Raw genomic sequence first — 17,013 nt, 5'->3', positions numbered from 1 at the left:
TTGTTATCACAGCAGGCCTGTTGCACAACCTAATTGTCTACACCCTCTTCTCTCCCTCTGTGGCTTCCTGTCCAGATAAATCACTCCTGTTGCCTTTTTGATGCTGTACTTTGACATTTTACATCATTCTTTGTTTCCATGATTTGTATGTATTACATATTTATAGTAACACACTTCTGATACTCAATATAAACATATCTTAGTTGTCAGGCATTGAACATTTTACATTTTTGTAAAAGAAAATGTAAGGGAGTACATCAGATTTAATATTGCAGATAGATTGTAGCTTCCATCAAGGTAATTGTCTGCATCACTTTCAATCCCCCATATATATTTTTTTGCAAATATATATACATATACAGACATACACATACATACAGGCATTGAAAGTTCATTGAGGACAGCTTTGCTGGCCACAACACAGAGGGAAAAGACCCAACAAATAGATGAACTACTGATGTTCAATGCCTCCCAGCAATGAGTAGACAAACAGCATAAATCTGTGTAGCCTATCTATGCCAAGAAAGTGTCAATGAGGGTTTGAAGATGGCTGGGGAAAACCCTCCCCTATTCCAATTTAATGACGATGTCTTCATTTCCAAAGGAAACCCTGGATGATAGGCTGATACACTATAAGTACTCATAATGCATTTTGACCAACAACACATCATAATGCTAATCAACAAACGTGTCAATTACTAGATTCACCCATTGTGATGACTGAATGAAACTCCAGTGGTGTTCCACCAACTGTCAATTGGTGAACATCAAGTAATGAAGCAAAGGCACATTTGTAGGTTTCCGTGCAGGAGATGAAATCAAATCTGTTGTTTGGAAGTGATAATTACACTGAGTGGAAAAACCGTGGATACCCCTTTGGCAAAGGAGCAGAGAATAAACGTAGCTCATACAATACACGTCGCTATTAATCTTTCATTTTGGTGCATGGTCCTAGCTCATGTTAACTAACTCACATGGGAGGAAAGTAGAAAACCTTAAGATAAACATAATTATTGAGTGAGGAGAGGTGGAATGACAAAGTTTGGGCGCTGGGTCTCGTTCAGGAGGATGCAACATACTGGAAATACTATAAATAAAGCTAATATGATGACTTTTTCTACATGTCAGTGAGGCATGTCGATTCTATAACAACATGTTTCTGAAGTTCGAACAATGTTGTGCCCTACCCTTATACTTTGGTTGATTACTTTTATCTGTACATTTGTACCTTTTTAATTCTGTAATTATTTTAACTATGTGTGTTAAGTTTGAATATCAGGAAAATTCTACTCAGGACTACTTTAAAAATAAGTGTTTTCCTGTGTTATCCTCTGAGAATCAACTGTACATCTTGACATTTATTTATTTGAAACCTCACAAATTCCAATCTATTCTAATCAATTTGGCCTCAAATGTGCATGCAGACAATACCTCATTGTTTTGCACAGGTGGATGGCAGGGTTCACACGGTAGGACCACTGAATCAGGTTCAGATCCGTCTACCTTCCTCACCCCTCTGGACTTAGATACACGGAACTCCTCTAGCATGTCATAACCTCAGAGTAAATACATGCAGCTCAGTTTTTCACCAATGTCATGTTCATAGTGTTGAAGGGTTTAAGGCAGTGAACGATGAGGATCTGGATGCATTTTTAGACATAAAACACATCATTTGAAAAAGTCACAAAGTAGACTGAACAGTGCAGTGGCAGTGGGCATGTGGAAGGACTGGACAGTGCAGTGGCAGTGGGCATGTGGAAGGACTGGACAGTGCAGTGGCAGTGGGCATGTGGAAGGACTGAACAGTGCAGTGGCAGTGGGCATGTGGAAGGACTGGACAGTGCAGTGGCAGTGGGCATGTGGAAGGACTGAACAGTGCAGTGGCAGTGGGCATGTGGAAGGACTGAACAGTGCAGTGGCAGTGGGCATGTGGAAGGACTGAACAGGTGAATAAATCAAAAAGGGATTTATCCCAAAATATGATCAATCAAACAATGATTATTGGTATTCATGTTACTGGTATTCAACAGCATCAAACTTTAGTTATTTGTTCAATCAGTGTTGATTTGCAGTAACTTTAACAAAGAACAGTACACTTGATTACACACTACAAAATGTCATTACACTTGACACAACATTAATTCAGTTGACTCTCATTCCCACAATTGAAGGGTGTCATATTTCCTAATTCTATGGGTGTCATTTCGTTCAGAAAATGGGAAGTCCGGATGTTTTTGACCTCACCGTGACGTCAGTTGGGGTTAGTAGTGATACATTCTGTTAAGCCAAAATCCCATACTGACTGCAGGAACTACTCAAGAGGGGAAGGATGTGTGCTCTTCTGAGAGGGTTATGGTTGTATGTACCAGTGCTGCCACTTGCTGGTCATACAGAAATAGAGGATCAAATTATATTGCATTGCCCGGATCACTGTTCGTAAATTTCCACGCCAACCAACTTTGCTAATATTGGAAAGAAAGAAAACAGACAGTCTTGAGAAAAGCTGAAAATCAATCAAGCAGCATTATTATACCCTCAATAAACAGCAAAAGGGAATAAAAAGTCATTTTATGGTACTTACTTGGTAATTCCTGGCTTTTGGTCAATCCAAAGAAAGCTAGAAGTACTGGGAAAACCAGCATTTCTTATAGGGCTGGCATTTTCTAAATATGATGTGCCAGGGATTATAAACACATGCAAAAGTAAAATAAGAGAAGCTCTAAGATCAAGGAAATCTCACTTAAATGTTAGCCATTTCCCCCAATTATCTATAGTGAGGAACAGTGCACTGTTTTACTAAATTGGTAGGAGTAGGTCTATTGTAATCAAATGCAAATCAAAAATACTCAACAATAAAATAACATTACCCTACTCCATTAATAATAGAAATAACAGCATTCTAAAAGAAATGTTGATTACAAATGAACACAAAAATATGCCCGACATATATTTTACAGGTTTATGTAGGTCTATAAATCAGCATCAAATGATCTATAAAAATTATGTACTTTTCCATCTGGAATTAAATTATGTCCGATAATAATATTAAATCAAGTCCAATCAGGCAATTGGTCCGAAAAGTGCCTATAATAACTTGGTCACAGCTAACCTTACCGAAGGAGTCACATAATTATTCATGAACCATAAAAAAATATATATATATCAACTTCACTATGTCAAAAGAAGATAATCCCAACAAATCAAATCATACAATACCCAATCATGTTCACATATGCTCAAATCTCAACCATTGAATAGAATTGAGATATTTCATTTAGTCAAAAAAGTAGGCTGAAGTTCATTTGATTCTTTGACATTTTGTTCCCATAAAACACTATTCATTATCCAGATCCAAAACAGAAGAATCTACTTTACTGAATTGATGGAGCTATTATCTTAGTCTACTCTTAAATCAGACAAATTACACTTTCCTTTTCTTACTTTTTCCATATATATATATTTATATATCAAAAATTATCCCCAATTTTGTGATATCCAATTTTAATTAGATGCCAGTAATATTTGTCCACAATAAATCAATGGCCAATTGTTTCCAGCACACACAAAACCCACCATCATATTTCAATTCAATTATAATAAAATTGAAATATACCTATATATGAACGTAGACAATATTGTAAAGATCACTCACATATTCCTGAAAAAGAGGCCCCGATGTGGACTGCTTTCGGTTCCTTTACAGTTGCTGCAGTGAGGATATAACCAATTTAAAAGTGGCGTCCCTAGGCCAAACCATGCCTTAAACCATTCAGAAAGATAGTGGCTGGTCTCAGCAAGACCTGACCCTTCCTTGCACTCCACTCTACCTTCGGTCCCCAGGGGATCTGATCTCTCCCACAGGCCTGTCTCCTCTGCTGAAACACACTGGTTGTCCTGAGAAGGCTCAGGGCAACCATTCAGTTCTTCTTTCCATTTTTACACACATTAGGAGCACAAGCAAAATCTAAATCTTTCGACGCCTTATTGATTGGGATGGCATAAAATAGACTGAAATGAATTTGCAAGGAGCATGGTAACCTGTCCTTTCCTACACCTGTCATCTCCTCTGAAGCCTCCCTAATCATTATTCAGCAATAAATATGTAGATTTTTCTTTGCATATTAACTTGTCACAGTTCATATACGTATTTTCATTATTTTAGGCTACTTTTATAATCATACTTTTATCAACTCAACTAAAAGGTGAAACATTTTTGGTTATGTGACCGCCTTCCCAGGACAGTCAATTGCTGTCCTGATTTCCACTGGTGGAAACCTGTAGTATGTCGCATTCATGCGCAAGGAGCACTCCGCAAACGTTGCCGCACAGAGAATGGTGGTGCTGGGAATACAAATAACTCAAAACCCGTAAAACACTGCACAGAACCTGAGCATGTGGCCTAAAATAAATGAGAGTTGGATTTGTCAACTATACCCTGCTTGTGGACCTTCACTGATCTTCATGGCTCTGAATGAAAAATCTAAATGTATGTTTTTTTGAGGCACACACCTTGGCATTAAAGGCACCATCTGTACATGTTTGGTTATTCATTTCAACAAATTAAATATAACCAATTGATCTGCTCCTTTGTTTACATTTATGTTGACCCACAGATGGTATGGGCTGCCTGTAGGCCCATAATTGAGACAAACTTGTCTCTAACTTGACATTTATGGAATGAGCACCATTATCACAGCTTTTACACAGCTCTTAAATTCGAAAGAGGTAAAAGTTCATATGATCTGAGAGATTTAGAAGAAACGATCTGTAAGAAACTCACAGGTAGACCATGTTGAAATGCAACAATACAGATCAAGTTTCCACATTTCCTGGGGTGAAACTATAATCTGCTCAACTACAGTTGTCCTATTCAAAGATCTCGAGTGGGTTAAATGCAGAAGACACATTTCAGTTGAATGCATTCAGCTGTACAATTGACTAGATATCCCTCTTTGCCTTTCCCTGTACATTATATAATAACACCACGAGTCATCACGAGACTTTATGAAATAATTCCCATTTCTATATGATGCTAGATTTATTTTGTCTCCTGTTGTCTCTCCGCTGCATCCTATTGGGTCAATCTACAGAAATTATACATTATTCTGTAACAATAATGTATAACATCATGTAAAAAAAAACAGACAAGTATGTGACCCAGGTCAGTATCCCATGGTAGCTTTCTGCTAGCAGATTTATTACAAAACATTAACAGCGATCCTTTCCACTCTAGCAAAATGAACCATACACTGACAAATGCACTAAAGAATGTCTACTCAGGGTCAGGGGAGGCCAATGTCCAAGGTAAAATGGCACACATCACTGTAAGTTGACCAAACAAAACAGTACTACCGAAGGTAAGGTGGAGTACTTTAAAGCCTGGATATTGAGGGATTTCTGCGTGAACTTGCCTTCAACAGTCATCTCAGTCAGAACATCATTTTTTTGCAGTGTTTACTATGTGGTAGGCTACATGTATATTGTATTGCCCTTTAAATGCATTTTGGCAGTACATCATTGCACTTTAAATAGATAATAGATAATTGAGGTGTCCCACAGGGTCTGTCACACGCATGTCAGCATACAGAACATTCAGTAACCCTCTCACGAGCACAATGCTGTGTGCTGCCATTCATTAGTGTGTAGAATTGTTAGTTGACCATACAGTGTGGTCTTCTCCATGATTTTTTCTTTTCAGTTTCTCTTAACTCTTCAGGTTTAGCGTCAATAAAATAAAATAGTCATAATAATTTGACATTATTCACAAAAAATTAAATACATTAAGACAAACACAAGGCCATTGGCATTCCATTCTCACTTAATAATAAACAATTTTTCTATTCAACAGAATATTTTACATCTTCACAAGACTTTAAATAATCAACACATACGCCAGTCTCTCTTGTCACTTTGGGCCAACGTGGTTGTCTCAAGGCCCCTGACTATCTCTTGGAGGTCTGGGCCAGTTTGCTGGGAGTCGACCTTCTTTGAGGAGTCGGGATTTTGGAGGGCTTGCCTCCGTGTTGACGTGACGACGAGCGGGGTGTAGCCCGACTGGTGTCACCCACCGTCTCCGATGTGTCGGAGCACACCGATGCGATATCCGAAATGTCGAAGTCTGAAGCATCGCTTCCCCTCCGGCTGCTCCCTCGGCTGCCTGCTTTACTTCCAGGTCGGCTGCCAGACCTTCTCGATTCTGGGGGACAAAAGATTCCGGTATGGTTATTGTCTGGTTACAGCGACTGGTAACTTTAATAGCAGAGCCGAACAGCAGAGCCCTTTAGCAGACAGAAAGCAGTCGCTGCTTTTCAAAAGGATGCTCTACTCACCAAACCCTATCGCCTGTCCCCGTGCTTTCATCACAGCAGCATTGATCAGGGTTCCCTGCTCTTCTCCCGACTGGAAACCTTTTCCTGACAAGTATCCAGGGAGCCGCAGTTTACTTCCCTGTATCGGAGTGCTCTGCAAAAGACAGAGCATTTGTTAGCATTTTTCTCTATGTTTACAAAAACATATCTAGGTACACAATGGTAAATCACAGAAGAAGACAATTCTCTAGTCTAGTACATCGACTCTTCGAACACTGGTAATTCTTCTCTAATTAGCATGTTATGCAATGTGGCATTCCGATGAAATCTGATCAAACCCCACGGACATCCAATGTAAGGGGTTATTGTGTTGAATGAAAAGTTGATGTACTGTATGATATTTCAGGAACAACTTAAACTTGTACAGTGGATTAACAGATAAACAGTTCAACATGCAACACAGAACAGCGGGTCAGTTCTTAGTTAGAGTTAGTTAGAGAAGGTATTTGACAACAGAGAGAATGTTCCACAACGATCACCAGTTAGTACGTTAAAGCCTTAAATAAAAATAAAAAACTGAAATCGGGCCTCTAAAAGACAACAAATATACATCTTATGTACTCCCTTCAATCACAATTTGCTCCCTACACCTCCCCTTTGGCCTTAACACTTTGATACTAGCAGATCTGCCTTCTTCATTCTGGGGGATTGTGTAGTGGCGGAAGCTCCACCACTACACATTTTACACCTATCCAGACTCTTTAGATCAGGGGTGGTCAAACTTCTGGGCTTAGTTAATTATTTAGAAATGTAAAAATGTAAACAATATCTTTTTAATCATAAAATTACAATTCAAACATTAATCAGATCGCAGCCATATAACAACACATTCTGATTACCATTATTAAAGATGTATAAAACATTTCACCATTGTAGCATAGAAACTGCAACTTAGTTTCTATGTTCATCAGGCTAATAACGTTTTGGGAAAATGTTGCAGTTTTAAAGCACATTTTCTGCAATTCTACAAATTTTTCCAAGGGGCAGCGGGAAAATGTAGCAGTCTTGAAACCAATTCCTTGCTATTCTACTCATTTTGCCACGGGGCAGAACATTTTGCAGTTTTAATGCCTGTTTCCTGCAGTTCTACACATTTTGCCATGAGTGGTGGAAAAAGTACCCAACTATCATACTTGAGTAAAAGTAAAAATACCTTAATAGAAAATGACTCCAGTAAAAGTCACCCAGTAAAATACTACTTGAGTAAAAGAATTTGGTTTTAAATATACTTAAGTATCAAAATGAAATGTAATTGCAAAAATATACTTAAGTATCAAAAGTAAAAGTATAATCATTTCAAATTGCTTATATTAAGCAAACCAGATGGCACAATTGTCTTGTTTTTTTTATTTATTAATGAATAGCCAGGGGCACACTCCATTTGCAAATAAAGCATTTGTGTTTAGTGAGTCTGCCAGATCAGAGACAGTAGGGATGACCAGGCATGTTATCTTGATAAGTGCATGAATTGGACCATTTTCCTGTCCTGCACAGCATTGTGTCAGGAATAACATATGGAGTAGAACGTACATTATTTTGTTTAGGAATGTAGTGAAGTAAAATTAAAAGTTGTCCAAAATATCAATAGTAAGTACAGATACACACAAAAACGACTTAAGTAGTAATTTAAAGTATTTTTACATAAGTCATGGCTAGTGGTTTAAAGTACTTATGTCATGTTGATATGATATCTGAGTGAAAGTGACTAACAAAATCAATGAGGGCCCCCTGGAGGTCAGGGCCCCTGCTTTGGGTGCCTGGTCAGTAATTTGACCATGATTACTACAAGGTTAAGATAGCTGACTAGACTAACTTACCTAGCAAACTATAAAATGTTAGCTGACATGGGATAATTGATTGACCGTCAATAGCTATGTTTCCATTAACTTGTCCAGCGATTTTTTTTTTCTACATTAGAAAGTTTGCATAGAAAATAGATGCAACAATTGCCGGCTAGGGTGTATTTCCATTGAACTATCTTGTGTCGATAAAAACTGCTGATTGTAATGGCGTCACACCTAAAAAAAAAAGTGTTTTTTTAAATCGCAAGAACCTACAGTGTCGAATACAAATGAAGTGTTTCCATTACCCATTTAGGCAAATTGTGCATTAATAAATTGGTGACAACTGTATGCCTTTCAACCTATCTGTTTCCTGATAGAATGCAAGAAATGAGTTATATTTGCCACATTCTAATAATTGTCATGTGCCTAACGGCTGCCTAGGCTGGTCCGTGCCACGGTGAAACTTGCACTCCTGTAGCTCTGAAATAATTGAATGGTAAAACTTGTCAGCCAATCAGAAAAGCAAAGTGAAGCAATTCAGTTATTCTTGAAACTCAGGAAAAACATTATTTTTTATAGTTCAATTATTTTTATTTTGCAAGCAGTAGGCATTTAGAATTAAAGCTGCAATGTGACATTTTTTTTTATAGAGCTGTCACTATCATTGAAAGAATGTCTTGCAAGATCTGTTCTGTGTGCGCTATTTCTATGCTTCCGATCTTAAGTTTAGTTTTTGTGTTTTTTACTTTCGGTTTTGTTCACCAGCTTCAAACAACTGAAAATACAGTATTTTTGGTGATGGAAAATATATTTCACAGCAGTTTAGATGGTACAATGATATACTTGCTTGTTTTGTGACATAAACTGAAATTAGGCGAACTATTAGAATTTTAGCCACCAGGAAATGGCAGAACGATTCCTTTATAGTGCATCTTTAAATGTGGAGTGGAACTTATGGCTATGTGATGACAGCACGTGCCCCACATACCTTAAAAATTATTCGGCAATCATAATTTATTCTAAAAACACAGTTCCCATCATCATTTGTAGCAATAAAAAAAGATAAAGAAGAAAATAATCCACTCCTGTTGAACAGATGAAAATGATGTCGATCTTTAGAAAATATCTTCTTTATCTGCCGTTAGTTGGTCGGCCATGCTTTAGATATTAAATTATTGTGAAGTTAGGGCCAAGGGGAAGGGGTAGGGCTATCTAAGTAGTTATTAGTGTCCTTTTTCCTTTTACTCAGACACTATACAATTCAGTTAGATGGTATTGTAGGAGGCAGCAGTTGTTAGGTTCAGAGCTCTGGAGCGTTCCAGGCCCTGTTGAGTCACTATACCTCAGAGGATGAACCTTGGCTCTCAAAGGAGTCTGATGATTTAAGAGGAGTGGAGGGTTTGCTGTTTGTCAGCCAGGGTTTATCATAATTGCGAGTTATGTGTTGGGGAGTCTGGGGGAATAATGGCAAGTCAAACACACAAACACAGGGATTCAGATGGAGAAATCAAGAACTAAAAGGAGTACAGGTAGACTAAACGAAGAGCTATGATATATGACAAAAGAAAGGAATGGTCAAAATATATCAGACAACCAAAAACAACATATATAAACAAATGATAAAATAGACAAATGAAAAACAATAGATATGGTTGGGAGCATGTGGGGAATGGCAGACAAACCAACACACACCGTTTCTGTAGAAATTGTTCAAATACAACTAGCTTCCTATGGTCATTAAATACAAGTCATTAGCCAATTTTGCTCTGTTGTCAGTGAAGTTAATAAATGTATTTGCTGTGGAAGAAGGAGTATGTAGTCAAAAGCTCCTACCCAGATTGTGGGCGTCTCTTACCTTGGGTGTGCTGGGCAAGGCTGGGTTATTATGCTGGGCCGGACAGCTATGGCTAGAGTTTGACCTGTTGGGAGAGGCAGCTCGTGACGACGGCCGCGACCTACGACCTCTATACCGGAAGCTTGCCATCACCTGAGTGGTGCCCTCTGGGAGAATGAACTTTTCTCGCAGCTCCATGTTTGTCCTGCCTTTGGCTGGGGGGTAAAATATGACAACATACAGTAAGACATATGCATGGTTGTTGGTGTATGATTGATTATAAGTAAGGTGAACCTAATTCATTTCAGTGGAGTGAGTAAATGTATGATGAGTGCCTGCTTTTAGAAACAGCAGACCATTTGAAATGAATACAGGTTGTTGTTTATAGTATCTGGGACTGGACTATTGTGCAAATAAACACGTGTGAATGAAGGACATGCAGTTTCACATCACTTAGCCACACTGGCAAACTCACTGAAAACAAACAGTCCCAATAGGAAGTGCTGTGAAAAGGACGTTCTGAACCGATAGAGATTCATATGCACAGAGTGCTTAATGTACAGTACAACAGACTCACTCTGCACATACAAATCAATAAACGCCTCCATCACCCCAACCTCGCAAAACAAAACAAAATAAAAATACATAGAAGAATCTATGGTCACCCCAAAAAAATGATGATGAATTCCAGTGGCTTAGAACATCAGCCATATAACTATAAGTAACTATTTCTCCCCCGCATAGCCTTTAGGCGGAAATAGTCAATTGCTGGGAAACCCAGTGATTGTCAGCGGCACTGCAAAAAGAAAAGGTGCACAAAGCCACTGGCTGCTTTTTAGATAGATAGATAGATAGATAGATAGATAGATAGATAGATAGATAGATAGATAGATAGATAGATAGATAGATAGATAGATAGATAGATAGATAGATAGATAGATAGATAGATAGAGAGAGCGATAGAGAGCGATAGAGAGCGATAGAGAGAGAGCGCGATAGAGAGAGAGAGCAATGAGAGAGAGAGAGACAGACAGCGATAGAGAGAGCGAGAGAGAGAGCGATAGAGAGAGAGCGCGATAGAGAGCGATAGAGAGAGAGCGCGATAAAGAGAGACAGCAATAGAGAGAGACTGCGATAGAGAGAGAGAGAGAGAGCGATAGAGAGAGAGACAGCGATAGAGAGAGAGACAACAATAGAGAGACAGTTAACAATAGATCGACTATAGATAGAGAGAGAGACAGCGATAGATAGAGAGAGACAACAATAGAGAGAGACAGTTAACAATAGATAGACAATAGATAGAGAAAGACAGCAGGGTAAAGAGAGAGAGAGACAGCAATAGAGAGAGAGAGACAGCAATAGAGAAAGAGAGAGAGAGAGAGACAGCAGGGTAGAGAGAGAGAGAGAGAGAGAGACAGCAATAGAGAGAGAGACAGTGATAGAGAGAGAGAGAGACAGCAATAGCGAGAGAGAGAGACAGCAAGAGAGAGAGACAGCGATAGAGAGAGACAGCGATAGTGAGTGACAGCAATAGACAGCGAGAGAGAGCGATAGCGAGAGATAGAGATCGGTAGAGAGAGAGAGCGATAGAGAGAGAGAGAGAGAGAGCAATAGAGAGAGAGAGCAATAGAGAGATATAGAGAGAGATCGATAGAGAGAGATCGATAGAGAGAGAGCAATAGAGAGAGAGAGTGCAATAGACAGCGCGAGAGAGCGATGGAGAGAGAGAGCTATAGAGAGAGAGACAGCGATCGAGAGAGCGATAGAGAGAGGGAGCTATAGAGAGAGACAGCGATAGAGATAGCGAGAGAGCGCGATGAGAGAGAGACAGCAATAGAGAGAGACAGCGATAGAGAGAGAGAGCACGATGAGAGAGAGTGATAGAGAGAGAGAGCGATAAAGAGAGAGACAGCGATAGAGAGTGATAGCGATAGAGAGCGATAGAGAGAGAGAGAGAGAGAGAGCGATAGAGAGAGAGCGATAGAGAGCGATATAGAGAGACAGAGCAATAGAGAGAGAGAGAGACAGAGAGAGAGAGCGATAGAGAGAGAGAGCGATAGAGAGAGAGAGAGAACTGGTGTTAGCCTGGAGGTCAGTAAGTAAAGAGAGATTCAGAAGCAGGTGATGTGACTCAGAGAAAATGACAGCATGCATGAAGACCCACAGACCGCTGGATAACAGGAGAGTGTGAGTGGAGTCGCTTTATGGGAACGCCATTCACAATGAGCACTTCAACACACCCATTTTGTACACACACCCACACATTAACACCCCTTACACATACGGTGATGCAGACACACATACCACTGGGGGGTTCATGGAGCAAGGTGAGAAAGTGTGAGATTTGTTGCCAACCTATAGGAGACTGAGTAATTGAAGAGTTTGATTCCGAGCGCAACATTTTACTCCCGTGGTGATGAACTGGAGAGGAAGGCGTAGGAAGCAGTAGGAAGGCATTTAGCAGGAAAATTTAAACACATAAATAGAGGAACTTCTGCATGGCAGTAGGATCTGATACTGTAAGCAATAGAGTAGCAACATACACTCAGACACACACTCAGACTCTACATGCCACATTCAGCCTTATCCAGCCATATCATTTAATCAGAGTGAAACCCATTACACAACATCAAATCATATGGTAATAAATACTGAATCAGCTGGAGCACCGCTATCTAAAAATAGACAATTAAAACATAAGTGACACACAAGTGAAACCGAATCCAGAGATTTCCCTTTCTTAAAATGAATGACATTTTATAAAGTTTACCCTGTCCTGTCTGGAGCCTTACCTCGACACGGGTCGTTCTTTACAAGGAACTCATCCAGAGCCATCCAGCCTCCACCAACGCGCACCATCACAGTGCTCCGCAGGATCCGCACCAGACGCAGCTGCTGGGAGTCTCCGAACTGCAGAGGGAGGAGGGAGGACAGAGAGGAAGGTGAGGCCGGGAGTCACTAAGCACTACTCTGCATCAACAACACTGGACAAGACTTGAAGCTGTGCAACACCAGAAACCAGCAGATGCTACAATTTGGAGATTGTTAGGAGGAAGTTTATCCGTCTATGAGTTGGTGCCTGATTACATTGTGTCTTCTGACTTGTGGATTACAACGACTAGTTATACATATGAAATATGACTTAACTAAAATGGATTTCACTTCATCACTAGATGAGAGAGGATGGTTTTGCTGTCTGGTTTCTTTCTTGTGTTGCTCAGCTAAGCCCATTGATTGAGACACAAAGCAACAACATCAAGGTTTCATTCTCATAGACACAAATGGAGGGTCAATCCAACTGGTTTTGCCTTCCCAGAATATATTAGTGCATTCATCATTGTCAACAATGTGGGATTGGTGTGTGACTTGTGAAATTGGGATACATTGATTTGTAATTGAGGTGAAATGGGTAACACTTTACTTGATACCCCCTGTTAACAGGCTTAGCCTGTCATAATCATGATATAACAACTAGTATTTTGACTGGTTAGGGCATCTGAGGTCAATATCATTGTTATGACAATGTTATTTATCCCTTATGATTAAGGTTGCAAGTAAATGTAATAATTAGTAAGTTAATAATTTGTCACAAAGGGTTGCAATATTGTCATTAATCAATATTATAATTTAGGAATGTTTACTCATTTTTTCACATTTTCAACTGGAAACTCCTAACAGGCTGTATAATATAAAGATCATTAGACTGAAGAGATGATACTCAACCACTAGGGGGCACTATAGTGTTGCAGTCTATCCTTACCTTCTTTTGGAATATTGTTATTTTCGACTTTACTATGGGCTGTTTTGCATGTGTCTTGCAAAGCTTTCAAACAAGCCTGATATGGAGGGTGAACAAACAGCCAAGCGTCATAAGAAGAGTATTTGCAGGAGAAGCCAGCCAGTTGGATATGGCCAAGGGGTTAGCAGATTTGACAACACAACAACCATGGCCTCATGCTTTCCATCAAACATTGTCACATCATAGCACAATCAATAGCACAAACAGACAAAACGGACAAAATCTCCTGCAAACCAACAACGTGAACAGTTGCACTTTCTATCACTACAGAACAAACCACCATATTCATAGATGCATTGACATTGATGGAGGAACCAATGCAGCTGAGCTCCAATGAGGAACAACATGGGGGATGGCATCTTATCATCTCTCTAGTCAACCACGGTGTAAACAATCAAACATGACCACACATTGATGAGCCTCCAGTTAGGTACCTATTGTAACAATCTCATTTAAATTCAAACTTTGCACTATGTGATTCCCATAATGATTGAATGACACTGGTGAATTTTGTGATCAAGTACAGTAAAAGTGATGAATTGAATTGGAAAATGATCTGGAGAATAAAAATAGTCACAACAAATGGCTTAAGAATGCCCATTTACCAGAATACAGCTTTCCAAAACCGCAACGTGTAGGTGGGGGGTTAGATTTTGACTGTCCCTGTTTGCTATTATCTCATCATCATGTAAGCAGTGAACCAGACCAAACTGTCAAAAAAATTGTTTAAGTTGATTTTGAGTAATAAACGAATACAAACTGGTGAAGAAGACACACATTATCTTACAAATACATGCGGTGTACTGTTTGTCTCCCCTATATACCCCTATTCATTCTCCTCAACAAACAGCCATCAATGTTTCAGAAAGTGAATGGACCATTCATTTTATATGAGTTATGTATCCTGTATTGCAACATGCATTTCTTTGCCCATTTGAACTCAATAAAATAAAATCAAGCAAGATAATGTCCTAACAATGGAAAGGTGTTTGCACATCTTTAAAGGGAAAGCAGTTAATGTTTGTTGAACAAAAAAAGCAGTTTTACAAAGTCATGTCAGCCATTACTGAGACAAATCAATCCCAGGAAATAAAAGAGAAGCAACAGGCTACCACACATTAAAAGCATTCTAAATCCCAAACGGTTCAATTAAAGCACATGAAGGGGTAAAAACTTGGAAAACCTATTATTTCTTATTGGAAGCTCAAAAGCAACTACAAATAAGAGGGAATAATTGAATCAGCATTGGACTTCAAAGCATTATAACACTTGACTGCCTTACATGCTGATTTGTAGTTTTAGAAATGATCACAAGCTCAATGTTATTTCCTATCTAAATAAGAGCATTACTGTCACTATTTTTATCTGCACAATCAACCAGTACAGGTTATATATACACAAAGATGCATTTTATGACACCGTGGCCATTTCATTCTTGGCATGAGCTGAAGAAAGCCCATGACCCAAAAGGGGATTATTTTATTGCACAGTCATTCCTAGCAGGCTACTACATCAATGGTCCTCCACCTGCACCAGTTATAGGCACCAGCTGCTTTCCCACGCCAGCCAGCCAGACCCAATCCAATATCCCAACTACTTATGCCGGTGGAACTACCCACATGGCTATTATTATTATCATAGACTAATAAACAAATTAAAAGTGAGCCTTTTCAAGTGAATGGAAATGTCTGAAAGAATTATTGCTGTCTAGTGTATCTACTTCTGAGTTCCATCGTGATTATGTCTTGGAAGACTCTTGGCAAAATGTTAATGTTAATTGGAAAAGAAACAGGGTCAACAAAAAAGAGAGGAGGGGTTGATTAGGCACAGCACCACATCATAGATAACGACAAAGAGCGGCCTGAGCCTGTCATATGTACCTGGTTTCCAAGGTAGAACTGGTCGTGGAAGGGACAATGAAAAAAAGTTACAAATTAGTTTTTCATAAAGCACATGTTTCACTGAACACTTAAGGTAACGTATAGGGTATTCACAAAATCCTCTTACCCTGTATTTGTTGGCACCAATTTGCTCAACTTGGAATCGTTTAGGACACTTGCATTTTGCCACTTGGCGTGTGACCTACAAAAGAAGAAAAAAACCATAATTTACACATCATTTATATTGTGGGAATGTAATACATTAGTTCCAATGATTTACGGCAGGGATCATCAACTAGATTCAGCTGTGGACTGATCTTTTCTTCAGCGGATGGTCGGGAGACCGGAACATAATTACAAATCATTTGTAGACTGCAAATTGAACGCAAAAATATAAACTCAGCAAAAAAAGAAACGTCCTCTCACTGTCAACTGCGTTCATTTTCAGAAAACTTAACATGTGTAAATAATTGTATGAACATGACATTCAACAACTGAGACATAAACTGAACAAGTTCCACAGACATGTGACTAACCGAAATGAAATAATGTGTCCCTGAACAAAATCAAAAGTAACAGTCAGTATCTGGTGTGGCCACCAGCTGCATTAAGTACTACAGTGCATCTCCTCCTCATGGACTGCACCAGATTTGCCAGTTCTTGCTATGAGATGTTACTCTTCCACCAAGGCATCTGCAAGTTCCCACACATTTCTGGGGGGGAAATGGCCCTAGCCCTCACCCTCCGATCCAACAGGTCCATGACGTGCTCAATGGGATTGAGATCCGGACTCTTCGCTGGCCATGGCAGAACACTGACATTCCTGTCTTGCAGGAAATCACACACAGAACGAGCAGTATGGCTGGTGGCATTGTCATGCTGGAGTGTCATGTCAGGATGAGTCTCGAGGAAGGCTACCACATGAGGGAGGAGGGTGTCTTCCCTGTAACGCACAGCGTTGAGATTGCCTGAAATGACAAGCTAAGTCCACCCCAGACCATGACGGACCATCCACCTCCAAATCGATCCAGCTCCAGAGTACAGGCCTCGATGTAACGCTCATTCCTTCGACGATAAGCGCAAATCCGACCATCATCCCTGGTGAGACAAAACCGTGACTTGTCAGTGAAGAGCACTTTTGCCAGTCCTGTCTGGTCCAGCGATGGTGGGTTTGTGCCCATAGGCGACATTGTTGACTGGGATGTCTGGTGAGAACCTACTTTACAACAGGCCTACAAGTCCTCAGTCCAGCCTCTCTCAGCCTATTGTGGACAGTCTGAGCACTGATGGAGGGATTGTGCGTTCCTGGTGTAACTCGGGCAGTTGTTGTTGCCATCCTGTACCTGTC

General features: G+C 39.7%; 1 protein-coding gene across 1 annotated transcript in view; it reads right to left on the bottom strand.

The window, feature by feature from the left end:
- Positions 1-5,162: 5,162 nt before the first annotated feature.
- Positions 5,163-17,013, bottom strand: part of dst (dystonin) — a 188,225-nt gene continuing 176,374 nt past the window's right edge. Inside the window, exons 94-102 of the mRNA XM_021580916.2 lie at positions 15,793-15,867; positions 15,666-15,683; positions 14,391-14,495; positions 12,779-12,896; positions 12,291-12,407; positions 10,008-10,201; positions 9,495-9,605; positions 6,330-6,462; positions 5,163-6,196 (exon numbers count right to left, since the gene is read on the bottom strand). Of these exons, the coding sequence (XP_021436591.2) occupies positions 5,943-6,196; positions 6,330-6,462; positions 9,495-9,605; positions 10,008-10,201; positions 12,291-12,407; positions 12,779-12,896; positions 14,391-14,495; positions 15,666-15,683; positions 15,793-15,867 (1,125 nt within the window). The 3' untranslated portion in view covers positions 5,163-5,942. The remainder of the gene's footprint in view (positions 6,197-6,329; positions 6,463-9,494; positions 9,606-10,007; positions 10,202-12,290; positions 12,408-12,778; positions 12,897-14,390; positions 14,496-15,665; positions 15,684-15,792; positions 15,868-17,013) is intronic.

The sequence above is a fragment of the Oncorhynchus mykiss genome, chromosome 23 (genome assembly GCF_013265735.2).
Source record: "Oncorhynchus mykiss isolate Arlee chromosome 23, USDA_OmykA_1.1, whole genome shotgun sequence".
NCBI classification, from domain to species: Eukaryota; Metazoa; Chordata; class Actinopteri; order Salmoniformes; family Salmonidae; genus Oncorhynchus; species Oncorhynchus mykiss.
Note: the sequence above shows the minus strand (reverse complement) of the source record. Positions and strands in the feature narration are given on the sequence as shown.